This window comes from Panthera uncia, chromosome B1 (assembly GCF_023721935.1).
Source record: "Panthera uncia isolate 11264 chromosome B1, Puncia_PCG_1.0, whole genome shotgun sequence".
NCBI classification, from domain to species: domain Eukaryota; kingdom Metazoa; phylum Chordata; class Mammalia; order Carnivora; family Felidae; genus Panthera; species Panthera uncia.
The window spans coordinates 61,827,157-61,847,568 of NC_064811.1; the positions used below are offsets into that span (position 1 = coordinate 61,827,157).

Genomic DNA, 20,412 nt, shown 5'->3' on the forward strand with positions numbered 1-20,412 from the left:
CCTGGAGCCTGCTTCATATTCTGTGTCTCCCTCTCTCTCTCTCTCTCTGCCCCTCCCCAGCTTGTCTCTCTCCCTCTCAAAAATGAATAATAAACCTTTTGTTAAAAAAAGGAAAACTTGGGGCGCCTGGGTGGCTCAGCTGGTTAAGCATCCGACTTTGGCTCAGGTCGTGATCTCGCGATCTGTGATTTCGAGCCCCGCGTTGGGCTCTGTGCTGACAGCTTGGAGCCTGGAGCCTGGAGCCTGCTTTGCATTCTGTGTCTCCCTCTCTCTGCCCCTCGCTCACACTCATGCTGTCTTCTCTGTCTCTCAATAATAAATAGAAGTTAAAAAAAATTTTTTTTAAAAAAGGAAAACTTCTAAAAAAAAAACTAAAAAACTAAAAACTATAAAGCAAGTATCATTATGAATGGAAAAATATTAGAAGCATTTATTTTAAAATTTAGAATAGAAACATACCCACCCAGTATTAATACTTCTACTCAACATTATAGTAAAATACCCAGAAATAAGCACATAAGATTTTGAAACAAAACCACCATCAGCAAATTAAATGATTACCTGCATACAAAACCCAAAGGAATCCGCAGGCAAATTTTAAGAAGGATGAGAATTAGGCAAAAACTTTACTATAAATCAGTTTTTCTTACTTGTATTTCTATACAAGTATTTCTTGTACTTGTATTTCTATACAAAAGATGTGCAGAAAATTATAAAATTTTATTTGAAGACATTAACTAAGATCTAAATAAATGGACAAGATGCTAAAATTCATAGATAGGAAGACTCAATATATTAAGATGTCAATTCTTACAGAAATCAAGAAACTGATCCCATTTACAACTGCACCAAGAACAATAAAATACCTAGGAATAAACCTAACCAAAGCTTTAAAAGACCTGTATGCTAAAAACCTTAGAAAACTTATGAAGGAAATTGAAGAAGACACAAAGAAATGGAAAAACATTCCATGCTCATGGATTGGAAGAATAAATATTGTCAAAATGTCAATACTAACCAAAGCAATCTACACATTCAATGCAATCCCAATCAAAATTGCACTGGCAGGGGTGCCTGGGTGGCTCAGTCGGTTAAGTGTCCGACTTCGGCTCAGGTCATGATCTCGCGGTTCGTGGGTTCAAGCCCCGCATCAGGCTCTGTGCTGACAGCTCAGAGCCTGGACTCTGCTTTGGATTCCGTGTCTCCCTCTCGCTCCGCTCCTCCCCTACTCATGCTCTCTCTCTCCCAAAAATAAATAAACATTAAAATAAAAAAACTGCACCAGCATTCTTCTCAAAGCTAGAACAAACAATCCTAAAACGTGTATGGAACCACAAAAGACCCCGAATAGCCAAAGTAATACTGAAGAAGAAAACCAATGCAGGAGGCATCACAATCCCAGACTTTAGCCTCTACTACAAAGCTGTAATCATCAAGACAGTGTGGTACTGACACAAAAAAAGACACATAGACCAATGCAATAGAATAGAGAATCCAGAATTGGACCCACAAATGCATGGCCAACTAATCTTTGACAAAGCAGGAAAGAGTATCCAATGGAAAAGAGTCTCTTAAGCAAATAGTGCTGGGAGAAATGGATAGCAACATGCAGAAGAATGAAACTAGACTGCTTTCTTACACTGTACTCAAAATGGATGAAAAACCTGAATGTGAGACAGGAAACCATCAAAACCCTAGAGGAGAAAGCAGGCAACAACCTCTTTGACCTCAACCACAGCAATTTCTTACTTAACACATCTCCAAAGGCAAGGGAATTAAAAGCAAAAATGAACTACTGGGACCTCATCAAGATAAAAAGCTTCTGCACTGCAAAGGAAACAATCAACAAAACTAAAAGGCAACGTACAGAATGGGAAAAGATACTTGCAAAGGACATATCAGATAAAGGGCTGGTATCCAAAATCTATAAAGAACTCACCAAACTCCACACCCGAAAAATAAATAAATCCAGTGAAAAATGGGCAGAAGACATGAATACACACTTTTCCAAAGAAGACATCCAGATGGCCAACAGACACATAAAAAGATGCTCAATGTCACTCATCATCAGGGAAATATAAATCAAAGCCACACCGAGATACCACCTCACACTGGTCAGAGTGGCTAAAATGAACAACTCAGGAAACTATAGATGCTGGCGATGATGTGGAGAAATGGGAAACCCTCTTGCACTGTTGGTGGGAATGCAAACTGGTGCAGCTGCTCTGGAAAACAGTGTGGAGGATTCTCAAAAACTTAAAAATAGAACTACCTTATGATCCAGCAATAGCACTACTAGGAATTTATCCAAGGGATATAAGAGTGCTGATTAATAGGGGCACATGTATCCCAATGTTTATAGCAGCACTTTCAACAACAGCCAAATTATAGAAAAAGAGCTTAAATGTCCAACTGATGAATGGATAAAGAAGATGCGCTTTATATATATACGATGGAATACTACTTGGCAATGAGAAAGAATGAAATCCTGCCATTTGCAGCAACGTGGATGGGACTAGAGGATATTAATCTAAGTGAAATCAGTCAGAGAAAGATATCATAAGTTTTCACTCATACGTGGATCTTGAGAAACTTAAAAAAAAGACCATAGGGGAAGGAAAGGGGAAAAAAATAGTTACAAACAGAGAGGGAGGGAGACAAACCATAAGAGACTCTTAAAAATGCAGAGCACAAACTGAGGGTTGATGGGGGGTGGGGGAGAGGGGAAAGTGGGTGATGGGCATTGAGGAAGGGCACTTGTTGGGATGAGCACTGGGTATTATTGTATGGAAGCCAATTTGACAATAAATTATATTTTAAAATATAATGATAAAAAATAATTATAATAAAAACAAAGTCAATTCTTCCTGAATTGACCTACACATTCAATGCAGCCCCAAAGTTCTAACAACATTTTTGGTGAAGTATAACAAATTATTTCTTATGTATGAGGGACTGAAGACAGCCAGACTACCACCACACTGTGAAAGGAAAACATAAGGGAATTCCCAAACCATATATAAAGTCTTAATATAAAGCCATAAAAATGATTATGACAATGTAGTAATTAGTGCAAGGTTAGACAAACTGACTTCTGGATATACAAAATGGAGATCCAAAAACAGACCCTACCATAGCTGATAGGTGAGTTTCTTGATGATCAGTGAGAAAAGGGAAAACTATTCACTAAATGATAGTGAGATGGTTGGTTATATACATAGAACAAAAACAGGATTACATCAGTCTCTAAATGAGACCCCCTCATACTATATTAAAACATCAGTTCCGGGACGCCTGGGTGGCTCAGTCGCTAAAGCATCCGACTTCAACTCAGGTCATGATCTGGCGGTTTGTGAGTTCGAACCCCACATGGACTCTCTGCTGACAGTTCAGAGCCTGGAGCCTGCTTCGGATTCTGTCTCCTTCTGTCTCTGCTCCTCCCCTGCTCGGGCTCTCTCTCTCAAAAATAAATAAACATTAAAAAAAAAATCAGTTCCAAAATGGTATTAGAAGTACTGGACAGGTACATGCAAAAGAATAAAACTGGTCCACTTTCTCACACCACACACAAAAATAAACTCAAAATGGTTTAATAACCTCAATGTAAGACCAGAAGCCATAGCATGCCTAAAGGAAAAACAAAGGCAGTCAAGTCCTGGACACTGGTTTTAATATCTTTCTGAATCTCTCTCCTCAGGCAACGTAAACAAAAGCAAAATTAAGTAACTGGACTATATCAAACTAAAAAGCTTTTGCACAGTGAAGGAAACCATCAACGAAACAAAAAAGCAATCTAATGAATGGGAGAAGATGTGTAAATGCTGTATCTATGAAGGCTTCATATCCAAAATATACAAAGTACTCTGCAAGTCACACCCCCCCCCAAAAAAAAAAACTGATTAAAAATGGGCAGGGGACCTGAAAAGACATTTTCCCAAAGACATACAGAAGGCCAACAGACACATGAAAAGATGCTCAACATCAACAGTCATCAAAAAAATGCATATCAAAACCACAATGAGCTATCACATCACACCAGTCAGCATGGCTGGTATCTAAAGACAAGAAATAACCAGTTTTGGCAAGGATGTGGAGAAAAGAGAACCCTTTTACACTGTTGGTGGGAATGTAAATTAGTGCATCCACTATGGAACCCAGTACAGAGCAATCCCTATCAAAATAACACCAACATTCTACATAGAGCTAGAACAAACAATCCTAAAGTTTGTATGGAACCAGAAAAGACCCTGAATAGCCAAAGCAATCCTAAACAAGAAAACCAAAGCTGGAGGTATCACAATTCCAGACTACAAGCTATATTATTACAAAGCTGTAATCGTTGAGACAGTATGGTACAGGCACAAAAACAGATATATAGGTCAATGGAACAGAATAGAGAACAAAGAAATACACCCACAAATGTATGTCCAACTAATCTTTAACAAAGCAGGAAAGAATATTTAATGGAAAAAAGACCATCTCTTCAGCAAATGGTGCTGGGAAAATGAGACAGCAACAAGCAGAAGACATGTATGGACTACTTTCTTACACCATACACAAAATAAAATCAAAATAGATAAGACTTAAATGAAACACAGGAAGTCATCAAAACCGTAGAGAAGACAGGCAATAACCTCTTTGACCTTGGCCACAGCAACTTCTTGACATGTCTCTGGAGGCAAGGGAAACAAAAGCAAAAATGAACTATTGGGACCTCATCAGGATGATTAAAAAAAAAAAAAAAAAATCTTCTGCACAGCAAAGGAAACCATCAGCAAAACTAAAAGGCAACCAACCAAATGAAAGAAGATTATTTGCAAATCACATATCGGATAAAGGGTTAGTATCCAAAATCTATAAAGAACATAAACTCAACACCCAAGAAACAAATAATCCAGTGAAGAAATGGACAAAAGACATAGATACATTTCCAAAGAAGATATCCAGATGGCTAAGACACACATGAAAAGGTACTCAACATCACTCATCATCAGGGAAATAATCAAAACCAAAATGAGATACTGCTTCACACCTGTCATAATGGCTAAAATGAACAATTCAGGCAGCAAAAGATGTTGGTGAGGATGCAGAAAAAGAGGAAAGCTTTTGCACTGCTGGTGGGAATGCAAACTGGTGCCGCTACTCTGGAAAACAATATAGAGGTTCCTCAAAAAATTAAAAATAGAACTATCCTACACCCAGCAATTGCATGACTAGGTACTTATCCAAGGATACAAGAGTGCTGATTTGGAGGGGCAAATGCACCCCAATGTTTATAGCAGAACTATCAACAATAGCCAAATTATGGAAAGAGCCCAAATGTCTATCGACTGATGAATGGATAAAGATGTGTGGTGTGTGTGTGTGTGTGTATACATGTATGTATACACACACTGGAATATTACTTGGCAATGAAAAAGAATGAAATGTTGCCATTTACAACAACATGGATGGAACTAGAGTGTATTATGCTAAGTGAAGTAAGTTAGAGAAAAACAAATACGTGATTTCACTCATGTGGAATTTAAGACACAAAATAGATGAACATAAGGGAAGGGAAGCAAAAAATAATATAAAAACAGAGAAGGGAACAAACCCTCTAAAATACAGAGAACAACCTGAGGGTTACTGATGGGGTGTTGAGTGGATGAATGGACAAGGGGCATTAGGGAGGACACGCTGCCATGAGCACTGGGTGTTATATGTAAGTAATGAATCACTACATTCTATTCCTGAAATCATTATTACATATATGTTAACTAACTTGGATTTAAATTTTTAAAAATTTTAAACAGGAAAATAGTACAGAGGTTCCTCAAAAAGTTACATAGAAATCTAATACAATCCAATAATTCCACCTCTGCACATTTACCAGAAAATGAAAACACTAATTCAAAAAGATATACACACCCTTATGTTTACTGCAGCATTATTTAAAATAGCCAAGATATGGAAGCAACCCAAATATCCATCCACAGATGAATGGATAAAGAAGACGGGGTGTATATATATATAAAAGAATATTACTAAACCATTAAAAATAAGAGATCTTGCCATTTGTGATGTGACAGGCATAGAAAGTATTATCCTAGGTAAGTTAGAAATACAAATACCACATGATTTCACTTATATACAGAATAAAAAAGAAAACAAATGAATAAACAAAAAGCAGAATCAGACCTATAAATACAGAGACCAAAGTGATGGCTGCCAGATAACTGCCAATGGACAAAATGAGTGAATAGGAAAGGCTCCTAGTCATAGAACGGATAAGTCAGGAGAATGAAAAGTCATCACAGGGAATATAGTCAATGGTATTGTAATAGTGTTACATGGTAACAGATGCTAGCTACACTGAGGTGAGCACAACTTAATATATAGAGTTGAATTAATATGTTGTACACCTTAAACTAATGCAACGTTGTTTGTCTACTAAAAAAAAATCAACTGACCTTAAAGATATGTGCAACCCTATGTTTACTGCAGCATTACTTACAACAGCCAAGATCTGGAAATAACCTCTGTTGAGAACTGACAGGTAAATGGATAAAGAAGATGTGGCATATACATACAGAAACAGTATTCAGCCATAAAAAAGAATGAAATCTTGCCATTTGTGAAAACATGGATGGGCCTAGAGGGTATTACCCTAAGTGAAATAAATGCTCCATTCCACTCCTTTCCCTTTTCTGGAAACACAGTGCCATTTTATGAGTACTAAAACAGATTAGGAAATTTCAAGTCTTACCTTCCTAAGAATGTAAAGCTACCATTCATTAGGGACATTTTATTCCTGTTTCTAAACCAATCCTGTTTCTACCATCTCAAACTTTGGAAAGATGGCAGAAATGGCTCTGGGTTTCTTTTCTTTTTTTATTCTCAAGTTAGTTAACATACAATGTAGTCTTGACTTCAGGAGTAGAATTTAGTGATTCATCACTTACATATAACACTCAGTGCTCATCCGGACAAGGCCCCTCCTTAATGCTCATCACCTGTCTACCCCACCCCCATCAACCCTCACTTGGTTCTCTGCATTTAAATTTTTTTTTTTTTATGTTTCTTTACTTTTGAGAGAGACAGAGTGCGAGTGGAGGAGGGGCAGACAGAGAAGGAGACACAGAATCTGAAGCAGGTTCCAGGCCCTGAGCTATCAGCACAGAGCTGGACGTGGGGCTCGAACACACAAACCAGGAGATCATGACCTGAACCGAAATCAGATGCTCAACCGACTGAGTCACCCAGGTGCCCTTGTTCTCTGCATTTAAGAGCCTCTTATGGTTTGCCTCCCTCTGTTTTTATCTTATTTTTCCTTCTCTTCCCCTATGATCATCTGTTAAGTTTGTCAAATCCCAGATATGAGTGAAATCAAGTGGTATCTGTCTTTCTTTGACTGACTTATTTCTATTTTCCTTAGCATAATAAACGTCCTTGGCTTTTCTGTATTGGATCACCTGAAGAGAAAGTGGTACTCTACCAGAATAATAGATTTTCAAAGAGAAAAGGAATGCAGATAGGTATTTACCTTAGAACAAACTGAAGTTTAATAAAAAGAAACTTATTCATAGGAATGAACAAAGCTAAGTGATAGTTCACGAGGCAGAGCTGGTACCCAATTTGAAGGACTAGAAGTCTAAGAAGAGACTTTAACAAATGCGAATCAGTAAACAAAAGGACACTAGGATCAAAGGCCAGCCAAAAACAGTAGTTTGGAAGACTAAGATTTTAACTAGTAAAATGGATGAAGGACAAGGAGATAACAGATATTCAGAATGATTCATTCAGTTGATGCTTAGTATAAATTTTATGGGAATAGGTCTTTACATGAGATAATACGGAATGGGGTATGAAACAGTAAGATAGGGAATATTTGCGTTTTCAGGAACATCACATTGTACAAAGGGTAAATCCACTGAGTTCAATAGTAAATTATTCATTTGTCACTGATGTGCTCTCCATCAATATTAGCAGGAGGAGGACGGCTGTTTTGGATTTTTTTGGTTTTTTTTTTTTTTTAGTTTTTTTAATGTTTGTTTATTTTTGAGAGAGAGAGCATGAGTGGGGGGGGGGTAGAAAAAAGAACGGAACGGAACGGAAAGAAAAGAAGGAAGAATCCGAAGCAGGCTCCAGGCTCTGAGCTATCAACACAGAACCTGATGCAGGGCTCGAACCCATGAACCATGAGATCAATGACCTGAGCCAAAGTCAGACACTTAACCGACTGAGCCACCAGGTGCCCCAAAAAATGGCTGTTCTAATTGATGTTAAAAGAAGCAATGGTTATTCTTAGAGACAAAAAAATTACTACGATCAGTACAAAAGTGTGAATTTCATGCTTCATGAGTCTAATAAGACTATAAAAAATGACAGTCATTCTGTAATTTTTTTTAAATGTTTATTTATTTTGAGAGAGAGACAGACCAAGAGAGCACACAAGCACAAATGGGAGAGGAACAAAAAGAGAGGGAGAGACAGGATCCCAAGCAGGCTCCATGCTGTTAATCTTAAACCATGAGATCGTGTCCTGAGCCGAAATCAAGAGTTGGATGCTTAACCAACTAGCCATCCAAGTGCCCTCATAATATTTTTTAATAGAGAAGAACAGACCTGCACTCATTCCAATTCTAGCTGGATGGCTGTTTCAAGTCTAACATATAAGAATAAGATTCAGCATACAGAGATTAAGGTGAAATGTCCCAACAGTTAAAAATGAAATGCCTTGGGGTTAATCTTCAAGAAAATATTTTAGATATAAGTATCCCCTGGTTCTTCATATAGGATAAAAAATATCAAAAAAAAAAGTCCTACAGAGAGAGTAAAAACACAAGACACACCATTCATATAATTATCTAATTTACAAAAGATTAACTATACAAAGAAATCTAATACTATTTCTGTCATGTCAACCAATAATATCAGGATTCTTTCAATTCATATTCAAGCTTCTTTCTTAATACTCCATTATATGACATAAGCAAATGCAAACAGAACAGAACATGTTCTCAGAGACTCAAATTGTCTTTGAAGAAGGAAAATAAAATAAGGAAGTGTTTACTTTATAAGGCTTTGATTAATGTCCATTCCTCATGAGAATAGAGTAAAATATTTAACCAATATAGTACAACTGTATTTAGTCCTCTAAAATCAAAATAAACCCTTCTTCCTATGCTATGCCATAAGAGATTTTTATAACAAATTTCACTATTAATATGAATTGAGAATGACTTTCATCCCAAACTGCCTGAGATGAGATTATCAAAGGAACATCTATCTTGGATTGATATACTTTATTCAGAACAATCATTCTCATTAGGTATAGTTCATCTTTACTGTTATGTTTTCTCTCTTATAACAAACAATATGTCAGTGCAATTTTATCTACTCTATCAAAACCTGATATGGAATACTCTGCCTGGGGTTTACCCTATTAAGTCATTCTTTTATAGGTGGGGTGGCAGGCGGAACTACAGTGTCAATTTAAAATACCTCCTCTAAGAAATGTAAGAATTTTACAGAAAATTAAATATAAAATATATTTAAAATTTTTCCCCATACAAATTTGTTAAAATGATGGCAGTATGATGAAATGCTGAAGCTCAATTTGATACTGAAGAACCACTTTACTTTCAAGAGAAAGTATAATTACATTCTCAAAATTATGCGAAAACCTTACCTATATTGTAACCAAAATTGTCTTTAAAAGGCTCACAACACCTCAATACTCAGTGAGTGTTAACACTGTCATCTTCTAACATCACTTACCTTTCAAACCTAGAGTTTGTAGCTGGAAGAGCCGACCAAGTTCATAAGGCAAAACCCGTAACAGATTGTTATTTAAAAGCAATTCCCTGTTCAAAAAAAAAAAAAAGAAAGAAAAAAGTTTAATATATCAAACTTTATTAATATCTACAATTTACTTTCTTAGCCTTCCCTAACATACCATGAGTTATATTTACTTGCAAGACACATTCAATCCAAAAAATGTACAAAATGTGTAACTACCACAACTGTTAACAATGTTTCTATAATTTATTCATTCTCCAGCACAGATTACTAAAGCTGCAAGAACTACATATCATTCACAGGCTAACTCCATTCCCTTTTCTCTCTCACTCAAATGCCTACCCAAATCAAAGTGACAGATATTCTTTGTATCCAAAGACAACCAGTATCCTTGAATCCAGTATACTCCACAGAAAAATGTAACAACCAATCACCTTTATCAATTCTTATAACTGATTACACTGTAATCACATTAAGATACTATGATGAACAATCACTGACATAACCACAGAAAATAAAGCATAATACAGATAATAGGATAATATAGGTAAGATCCAAGTTTATAATTTTGAAATTTTGGCCACATTACAGAAAAAATAAACAGCCATATTATTAGATGACTAAAAAGTATTTTAAGAAAATAAGGAATAAGATTCTAAAACAATATAAATGTTTAATTTTAAACACATGACAGCAATTTTAAATATCACTACTTAGCCGGGAAAAAAAAATTACCACTTAGCAAATAAACATAGAAAAGCAATACCTGCCTACACTAAAAACATTTATACAAGGTCTTAAGGGACCTACAAAATTTTTTCCTATGAAGAAATTCTTAAAGAACCCTAAAGGACAAGAAATAAATCCATTTACTATCAAGTTCTAAGGTTTCCTTAAGGACTTGTGACATTTAAGTATACTTCACCTTATAAAACAGGTATGTTCCCAGAAGTTTACTTACAAGATCAGAATATTTTCTCAATTATTTATGATTATCTTATCACATGCCTGAGCCTAAAGCGAGACCTAATATTTTAATCCCAACCCACCTCAAGGCTGTTAAAAGAAATTGGTAAGACAAGCACACTTCTACTTAGAAAGCTTCAAATTGAAAGAAAGGAAATGTTCAACGGATGCCACCTCGAGCCCTGTTTAGAAAATTTTTATCATTTGATCTTCAAATGCATACCAAAATCCTACTGCAAGAGGAGTAATATCTCATAATTTTCTTATTTGGTAAATTTAGAATTCTATATAGTGAGTCATATCAGTAATATTTCCTTACCTGAGAGACACCATGTTTCCTAGTTCTGCTGGTAAACTTCTGAGTTTATTGGATGACAGATCCAGGTAAACCAGATTATGAAGCTTGGCAATATCAGGTGGAATGCGACTAAGGTAATTGTCATTTAGGTGCAGTGCTGTCAAGTGTGTCAATGACCAAAGTGACGTACTTAAGCTCCGCACTCTACCTAAAAGGCAAAATATTGAAGCATTAAATTCTAGGCCCAGGATAAAGACTAACCTCCAAGGACTAAAAAGTAGTAGAAGAGACTGCAATATACAGATACTGCATCTTTGAGGTTAGTTTTCTATTAATGCCATTTGACTGCTTCCAAACCTACCTGTTCTTTAATTTCATGTCACTTTTGCCTAACAACCATTATTTCTCATGAACTCCCCATGTATTAAATGAGATGTGGCATAATAAGGAGACCCCTGGAGTCAGGGTGATGGTGAGTTCTCAAGGAAAACATCAGGCTGACTTAAGCTTTTGTGACAGAACAGTCTTGAATTTTAAGGCACAGTCCTAACGAAAGTATTTCTTACATACTCCACAAAAAATAATAGTGAAACGTTTGTCCATATTTTGGGCCTGGATTCTTCTACAAACTTTAAATTACCAAGAGTAATTACGATGATTTAGAACCAACATCAGATTGACCATTAGGAAAACCATTTTACCCATAAAAGAGGTATCGTTCCCAGCTTTCGATGCTACAATCAACAACTCTGGTTTAAGATTTTGCACTAAGTGCAACATACTCAAGTGAAATGGTCACACATTAAGCTTTATCAGTCAGTCAGCATCAGACAGCTATTGTAGCACATGGACTAGAAAAGATTCAGAAAACCTATCTCAGAATCCTGATTTTTACCGCTTACTAGCTATATAGATCTGGGCAAATCACCTAACCGCAGCTGCTGTAAAGTGGGATATTATCTTAATAATTTATATGAAGATCATTTTATAAACTTTACAGAAGTAAAATAGAATTTAATTACATATCACATTTGAAACAACAGATCTTGATTAAAAGAGCAGTGGAAGGTGTATAGAGGCCACAAAATGTCAAATGGTCAATGTTACTTTTTCACATAGCTATCAAGCAGTCGTCAACTCAAGCTCAGATCTGTCCAGGGTTCTGTCACAGGTTCCTTCATGCTATCTATTATCAGGCTCAGGTGCCAGCTAGGATTTTGTATTTTAATTTTTTTTTTTTCAATGTTTTTCATTTATTTTTGGGACAGAGAGAGACAGAGCATGAACGGGGGAGGGGCAGAGAGAGAGGGAGACACAGAATCGGAAACAGGCTCCAGGCTCCGAGCCATCAGCCATCAGCCCAGAGCCTGACGCGGGGCTCGAACTCACGGAACGCGAGATCGTGACCTGGCTGAAGTCGGACGCCCAACCGACTGCGCCACCCAGGCGCCCCAGGATTTTGTATTTTAATAGGAAAGAAAGTGTTCAAGTGAAGAGAGGCTGTGGTAAAAGAACCTTATTTAAGTCTTACCTGGGATTTAATCAGGTGGTTCTCAACCAGGGGCAATTTTGATTTTATTCCCCAAGGGACTTTGGGACTCTGGAGACATTCTTCGCTGTCAAAACCAGAGGATTGCTACTGGCATCTAGTGGGTAGAGGCCGGGAATACTGCTAAACACTATGCTGTATAACTGAAACTAATGTATCGATGTGTGTTAACTATACTTCAGCTTAAAAAATTATAACTTATGTAAATTATAGTCCCTAAGATGTCCACTGATATGTATTACAGCGACCTTTTATCCCATGTGTTTTAATGGAATTATTTACAAAATGGTAATATCTCATGTTAATATTCATATGTATTTAAACTTAATATATACTTAATATATTAATATGTTAATATTAACTTATATTTAAACATGTATGTGGCTAACTATCATATTAAGGACCCAAACTGCTGGAGAACTATCTTCATTATCAAAATTCCAATATCATGAGGCGCCTAGGTGGCTCAGTCAGTTAAGCATCTGACTTCGGCTCAGGTCATAATATCACATTTGTGAGTTCAAGCCCCATGTGGGAATTTGTACTGACAGCTCTCCCTCTGCCTCTCCCCCACTCACACTGTCTCTCTCAAAAATAAACATTAAAAAAATTCAAAATTCCAATTATCATGTCTACAATGAAATTAAAATTAATGTCCTTTAAAAAAAAAAAAAAAAGAGGAGTGCTACTGGCATCTAGTGGGTAAAGACCAGGAATGCTGCTAAATCACCTACAGTGCACACAACAGCCCCCAACCACAAAGAACTGTCTGGCCCTAAGTGTTAGCAGTGCCTAACTGAGAAACCCTGGGTTAGCCCAATAGGATCTGCTGATATTCATTCTTCTGATTACCAACATTTACCCACCAGATTACATTTAAGCTAAATATACGGGTAATTCTTGCTATTAACACTATAATGTGGGTTTAATGCTTCCCAATGAAAGCCTGTTGGGGGGGGGGGGGGGACAGGGGTATCACATTCTACATTATCTGTATTATACCAATTAATAAACAAAAAAAACAGTAGTTATATTCTATTTTTAATAAACTTTTAACTTTATAATAATTTTAGATTTACAGAAAAGCTACCAATATAGAGTTCCTGTATACCTCTCATCCAGTTCCCCTAATGTTAGTTTCTTATATTATCATGATACATTTGTCAAAACCAGGAAACTAATATTAGTACATTACTTTTGTACATTATTGGTACATTACTAATGTACAGATTTTATATTGGATTTCACCAGTTTTCCATCTTTTTGTTATAAGATCCAATTCAAGATACCATTTTGCATTTAGTCATCATGTCTCCCTAGTCTCTTATGGTCTGTGACAGTTTCTCAGTCTTTCCTTGTTTTTTATGACCTTGACACTTTTGAGGATTACTAGGTTAGGTATTTTGCAGTTTGAGTTTTTCAGCTTGAGTTTGTCTGATTTTTTTCTCACTAGTACATTAGGGCTGCAAGTTTTTAGGAATCATATTCTATCTGAACAAATCCTAAACATGAAAGGTCATGTAATATAGTTATTTTTTGGAATCAACAGCTTCTAAGCTTCCTACTAGGCCAACACTAGGATGATAGGAAAATGGCAAAGATTTCAATTTCCAAAAATAATTACTCTGCAATAGCCAAAATTAAATCTATTATATCAAAGAACCTGGTTACTCAGAAACAAAACTCCCAATGTCCTCAATTTCAGATGCCAACTCTGGCTCAAGGTATTATTTCAAAAGAAAGAACAGGAAAAAGATATTTAGTCACAGGTAAATTAAACACCAGTACTCAGAATCTTTTATTTTCTCAATTAGTTCATCTAATTACAAATGTACAACATAGGAATAAATACAATACTCAATTCTTGCTCATTATTGCTATTATATCCTGGATTAAACGCTTCAGATTCCACTCACCCGAGATTTCTAATTCTGCCCAGTGAGATTTTTTCCCATTGGCTACCTCCTCTGCTGACATGATGGTATAAATTCTGCGAGGATCTGGAGGATCATATTTTTCCTTTGGCATCCCTATTAGTCTGTTAAAAAAAAAAAAAAAAAAAGGATAATCAACAATTACCACAGTCTCACAGAAAAAAAGAAAAATGGGATGTAAATTTTCTTTTCCTTTCCCCTTGCCAGGCTAAGTCATTTCATACTAGAAATTCTCACTAGAAGAAAACATGTCTGCAGTATGTTAGGCTCTTGCAGGAACTCAGTAACAGATGCATAAGGGAAAATGCGAATAAGCAAAGACATTGCATTTCACATTGAACTTTGTAGTTGCTTCCCGAACTTCCACCCGTTCTTGCTTTAGCAGCCTTGCTTTCCCAAACAGACAGACCCTACACCAGTTTTCTGAATGGATTTTGACTAGTCTAAGAATATCAAAGTAATCCTGTCCTCCTTGCCTCGGTGATATTCAAATATCTTGTATTTAAGACAATCAGCACATGACATTCCTCTTGTCACAGAGATTAGCTCAGAAGTATCTAATAACCATGAAGCTTAAGACGCATTCTATTCAGGCTTCTCTATCCTGCTAATCATAGAAGAATATAGCCCAGATTGCTACTGGCAACCATCCAACGATTATAAGGGAAGCCAGCCACAGAAGTCAGAGTCTAGAAAATAGACAAAGCCAGAGTCCTCACCAAATCATACCTGTAGGACTCCCGAACACTGGGCTTTTTGCATACACAAGCCAATATATATTACTTATTGTTTAAACTAGTTTAGCTTGTGTTTTTCATCACTTGCAGTCAAAAGCATCACACAGAATGATATCTTAGTATGAGCCTGTCTTGGTTTAACCTGTTGTTCTGAGGCAGCATCATTCCTTTTCACTCTCAGAAGTGTCCATGCCACCGAACTGAAACTAGTATTATTATATACTCTTCTTCATGTAACTGCCAAAATAATCACTGACTGATCACGAATGGTAAAAACTAGATATAAAAATCCTCAAGTGTGCAATGTATGAAGCATATGACAAATGGCACTGAAAGTAGCCATTCAAGGAGTCCAACACAAGAATTACTGCTTGGTAACTGGCAGAAAATAAAATCCAGTTTAGATATAGCAATAATAGCAAATGACAAAGCCCTGAACCTAATTAAAATCCTACATGCTATCTGTAAGTTGCCTTGTTATTAGTATATTGGTTCTCTTTGCTTATATTTCATACACATACACACACACACCCCAAAACCAAGTGTCTCGATCTGAGAGTGTTTCCAACTAAAGTTTAGAATTTATAATTCAATGTAATTTACTTTCACATGGTCTGAAATTTGTTATATACAGAGAATAAAGAAAAATTAGTGGTATTCTATGTTTCAAAAAAAATCAAAGCTAGTTTATAAGAACAGAATCAAAATTTCCTACACCATAATCTACTCATATTTCTGAAGGTAAAATAGTCACTTTCCTCTTTTAAAAGGGGTAAAGAGAAAGTTTTCCAGATTTATTAATCTGTTTAACAGTAGTCTGCTTCCAAGTTTCCAGGTTAAGCCCTTCCTTCTGCTTTAATCTTATCGTACAAGTTGGTTCATACTGACCCTTTTATTTCCCATACATATCCCAGGATCTTCATACAGCACAAAGAATATGATAATTTTCCATGGGAAAAAAAAACTTGATTTCTACCACATTCGGCCTATGTAAAATACTTCAAAAAATAAAATTTTTAGATAACAAGATTTTCAGAATTTCTACCGTGCATGAGGAATGTGTACCTCTGTGAGTACTTCTGCATACTAATATGAAAATCTGCAAAAACACAAGAGTAAGGAAAGCCAAAACACACAAACAACATGCTACAAAATCCATGAACTACATTGCAGATGGGTAAAAAATAAAGACTGCAAAATATGCAAAACAAATGTTTCAAAATTCTAATTCGTTTTCATAAAACATAGAGGTCAACTTAATGTGGTTTTTAATAATGGCTCCCACTGGATGGTATGTTCCTTAAGGGGACTATCATTCATTTCTGTGTGGAGGCATATCATTTTTATATTGCTATATAGTTCCTTCCACATAGTAGGCCCTTAATATGTATTTGTGGAATGAATATATGCTTTGTAATACTAAAATCTGCCACCTTCCTCCTGCTTTTTCCATCTCACAGCCAATTTTCAGTCAATGCTTTTCTAAAAATTATTCCCAGGAAATGCTAATTAATCGACATGTTCAATTTCCCTAAATATTTTAAAAATCTATATAGGTCAATAATTGCCATCTCTTCTGGCCCTGTAATTCTAATCTTGAAATCAGCTACTATATAAAATGATTTTTTTAAATTTTTCACAAGTTTCCATCTTCCTAAATCCACTAAAATTTATAAAATCTGTTCCTGCAAAACAAATCCATGAAACGTTTACCAGTGTTTACATGTAAAACCAAAGTAATATTAATACTGCCATATTAGCGGTCAGAGATCTCTTCCAGATTTGATTAGGAAACCAATGAAAATACAAGCACTTAATTAAAAATGAATATAAATTTCAATAGTCTGATTAAAGTGGTAACATTTTACTTTTGGGTTAACAAGCAACTTAGTAGAGTCTTCAGTTCTGGTGATCACTACTGTCTCAAACATCAGGTTTTCAAAATTGCTACTAAAGACTTAGAGAATTCAAATTTGGGAAATTGGTAATATTAAAGCCTCTTATTCAGCTTTATTTTTTCCCTCTCAGTTCCTCATCACCAACTTTGCACACTGGAGACATACCTCAAAAACTTATTTCAAAATAAATTAAAATATAAAATACTAATTCAAATGTATTTAACTCTTTAAATGTGACACCGATAGTGTGGTTTCTAACAGTCTCATATACAGGTCATTCCAAGACTTAAATACTGAGTGATGAATACATTTTATCTAAAAAATAGAAATGTTTTATTTTGGAAAGCCTAACAGCTAATTCCTTTCCCTATCTTCTTTTTCAAATTGATCAAACAGGAAGCTTTTGGTTTTTCCATGACTTTCTAATTTTTACAACATCTTACATCAGTTCCCAGAGGATCCTCCCATTACATCAACCTAATTTATACTGGGTATCCTTATCTTGTAATAGAGTACAATAAAAGCCCCTTTGGCAACACAACCTAACTTTCCAGTCTTCGACCCTATTTCAACACTATAAAAAATACTCCACATAGCTCCCCAAATGCTAACTACATAAGCTTCTTTAAACCTGCCACCCACTTTCCATCCATTGGATCTTAGCACAGCACCTACATGACCTTCCCAGATCCTAGTGCAAAATTTCTGAGAGTTACCATCAGTCCTGGCCAAAGAACCGAATTATGTCTGACTTCTTAGTTCCTACATTAACTATCCTAAAAGTAAACTAGTTTTAATCTCCACCATTGAAAGCTGATTAATCACTACCACATAGTGAAGATTTTCATTAGTTTCTCTTCTGTTCCACAGGAAAAACCTCATGTAAACTTATAAAATATGAACTTCATAGAAAATGTATTTCAATTTTTCAATTACAAGCAATATTATATGTAACACAAGAGCTATTTTGACCTAGAAATTTGTATTTTATTTTTTTAATGTTTGTTTATTTTTGAGAGAGAGTGGGAGAGCAGGAGAAGGGCAGAGAGAGAGGGAGACAGAATCCAAAGCAGGCTCCAGGTTTTTAGCTGTCAGCACAGAGCCCAATGCAGGGTTCAAACGAAGGAGCTGTGAGATCATGGCTTTAGCCAAAGTTGGATGCTAAACCGACTGAGCCGCCCAGGTGCCCCTGCCCTAGAAAAATTTTAAATGGAGCTTCCAAAACAAAAAAATGTAACATACCTGTATATCACGTCGTTTCAATGAACAGCATATTACAAAATATATATGAAATACATCCAAATACACTATTGCTAAAGAATCCCAAATCTCAAATTTTATATCTGAAGCTAATAAAATAACAACTGCTCCCTGCTCCCAAACAGAACAAAATCTAATCTGAGCCAAATCAGAGCAAACTTTTAAAGCTAGAACTGGACTTCTGTTAATAGGTGGTCATCTGGAACAACTTAAAAAAAGAGCAGTCTGTATAGTACATATAAAGATTTAAGTTCTTGTGGTATTAAACCAAAGTTTCCCTCTCACATCCTGTCCAAATTTAAGGTCATTTTATCCAAGTTTATAGTACAGCACAATTACTATTACTTAGAACTCAGTCTAAGAAAGAAAGAATGCTACAAGCACCAAAGAATGTTTCATAATGAATCAGAGACTTCTAACTCAACTCTAAAATAAAAATCATTAAACATACATTTATTTCCATACAAATATTAACTGGTCATCTCAACTGTAGTCTGCAAAGTAATCTTTGGCAGAAATACAGATGCTGGCAGGGTTCCCAAAGTTAGAGGAAGACAAAATTAAGCCCACACTAGATAGTTCTGCTTAACTTTTAGAGCAAGATGTCTATGATTTATTGCATTTTACACATTCTCAGATAAATCTGTATTATATTGACATTTATTCCCAAAGGTTATTCCCAAATAACACATTATTTGTTATTTATTGAATACCTACCTACCTAATATCCATCCTTCCCATCTGGTCTTAAGCATTAAGGCCATTTTGCTTTCTGAGAAAATAAATCTAAGTTCAACTTTTTTTAATAAAGCAAACTAACCCTTGTGCTGCAGCATTTCTGAAGTTTTTATTTCTTCATCAATATTTAACTATACAGAACTATTAATCATTATACCTTCCCTGAATGGGCTCACCAGCAGATAGTAAAAAAAAAAAGTGCCTTAGCAAATCACACTGCATACAGCAGGATCATAGTGATAAAGACTGATGATGCTTAAGAGCTTAAAACATACCCTGAAATAATGATTTCATTAGCATTTCCCACTACAGGTCTATACAAGGGTCTCTCTGGTGGCATTTATCTGCAATGACATATTTAGCTAAAGTCCATATATGGTAATAATGCAAACATTCAAAAAGAACCCCAAAGTTTGGGACACCTTAGTGGCTCAGTTGGTGGAACATCTGACTTTTGATCTCAGGGTTGTAAGTTCAAGCCCAACACTGGGTGTGGAGCCTACTCAAAAAGAACCCCAAAGTTTTCATGACTCTCTCTCACTCTAAACTAAACAAAGCAAAACCCATGTTTTATGATGGTAAAGTCATTTTATTTAAAAAAAAAATAATAACCTCAGGTTTTTGGAATTTCATGTTTCTGACCAGTTTAACATTTATTCAACAAATACTTACTGTAGACCTACTACCATCATGTATTACACCAAGCACTAGGACTTCTAAAGTAAACAAGATAAACAACATCCTTGCCTTCATGTAGCTTATACCATTTTCATAGCGCTGCTTTAAAATAAAGTTATAGAATATATAGTTTACTTCCAAATAGTGCTATAAAGAATTTGGCACTTCTTGTTACTACCTTCCCCCCCCCCACCCACCCCCTTATCAGGTAGTTGCATTGTTCCCTCTTGTCACTATTCTGAAAGAGTACAACTAAAGGGTAATGAAGCTGACCCTTAAAAAACTGCTTAGGTCTACTTATAAGCAGATCTTTTACACTACAGAAAATGTATTTTGTTTCTTACGATTTTCTTAATACCATTTTCTTTTCTCTAGCTTACTTTATTATAAGAGTACAATATATAATACAATATATATAACACGCAAAGTATGTGTTAATCAATGCTTTATGTTATCAGTAAAGCTTCCAGTCAACAGTAGGCCATTATTAGGGTAATATAAAGTCGTACATGAATTTTCAAATGCATGGGGGATTGGCGTTCCTAACCTCTGAGTTGTTCAAGGGCCAAAT

The 20,412-nt window shown here is 35.7% G+C and overlaps 1 protein-coding gene across 5 annotated transcripts in view; it reads right to left on the reverse strand.

Annotated features, from left to right (window-relative positions):
• CNOT6L (CCR4-NOT transcription complex subunit 6 like) overlaps positions 1 to 20,412 on the reverse strand; it is a 182,774-nt gene that overhangs the window by 122,737 nt on the left and 39,625 nt on the right. For all 5 annotated transcript variants that reach the window (XR_007458117.1, XM_049632093.1, XM_049632095.1 and 2 more), the window contains exons 2-4: positions 14,513 to 14,634; positions 11,069 to 11,255; positions 9,763 to 9,848 (exon numbers count right to left, since the gene is read on the reverse strand). Coding sequence is in view for 4 of the 5 variants with exons in the window: in XM_049632093.1 (XP_049488050.1) it covers positions 9,763 to 9,848; positions 11,069 to 11,255; positions 14,513 to 14,634 (395 nt within the window). In the remaining variant the exon portion in view is untranslated. The remainder of the gene's footprint in view (positions 1 to 9,762; positions 9,849 to 11,068; positions 11,256 to 14,512; positions 14,635 to 20,412) is intronic.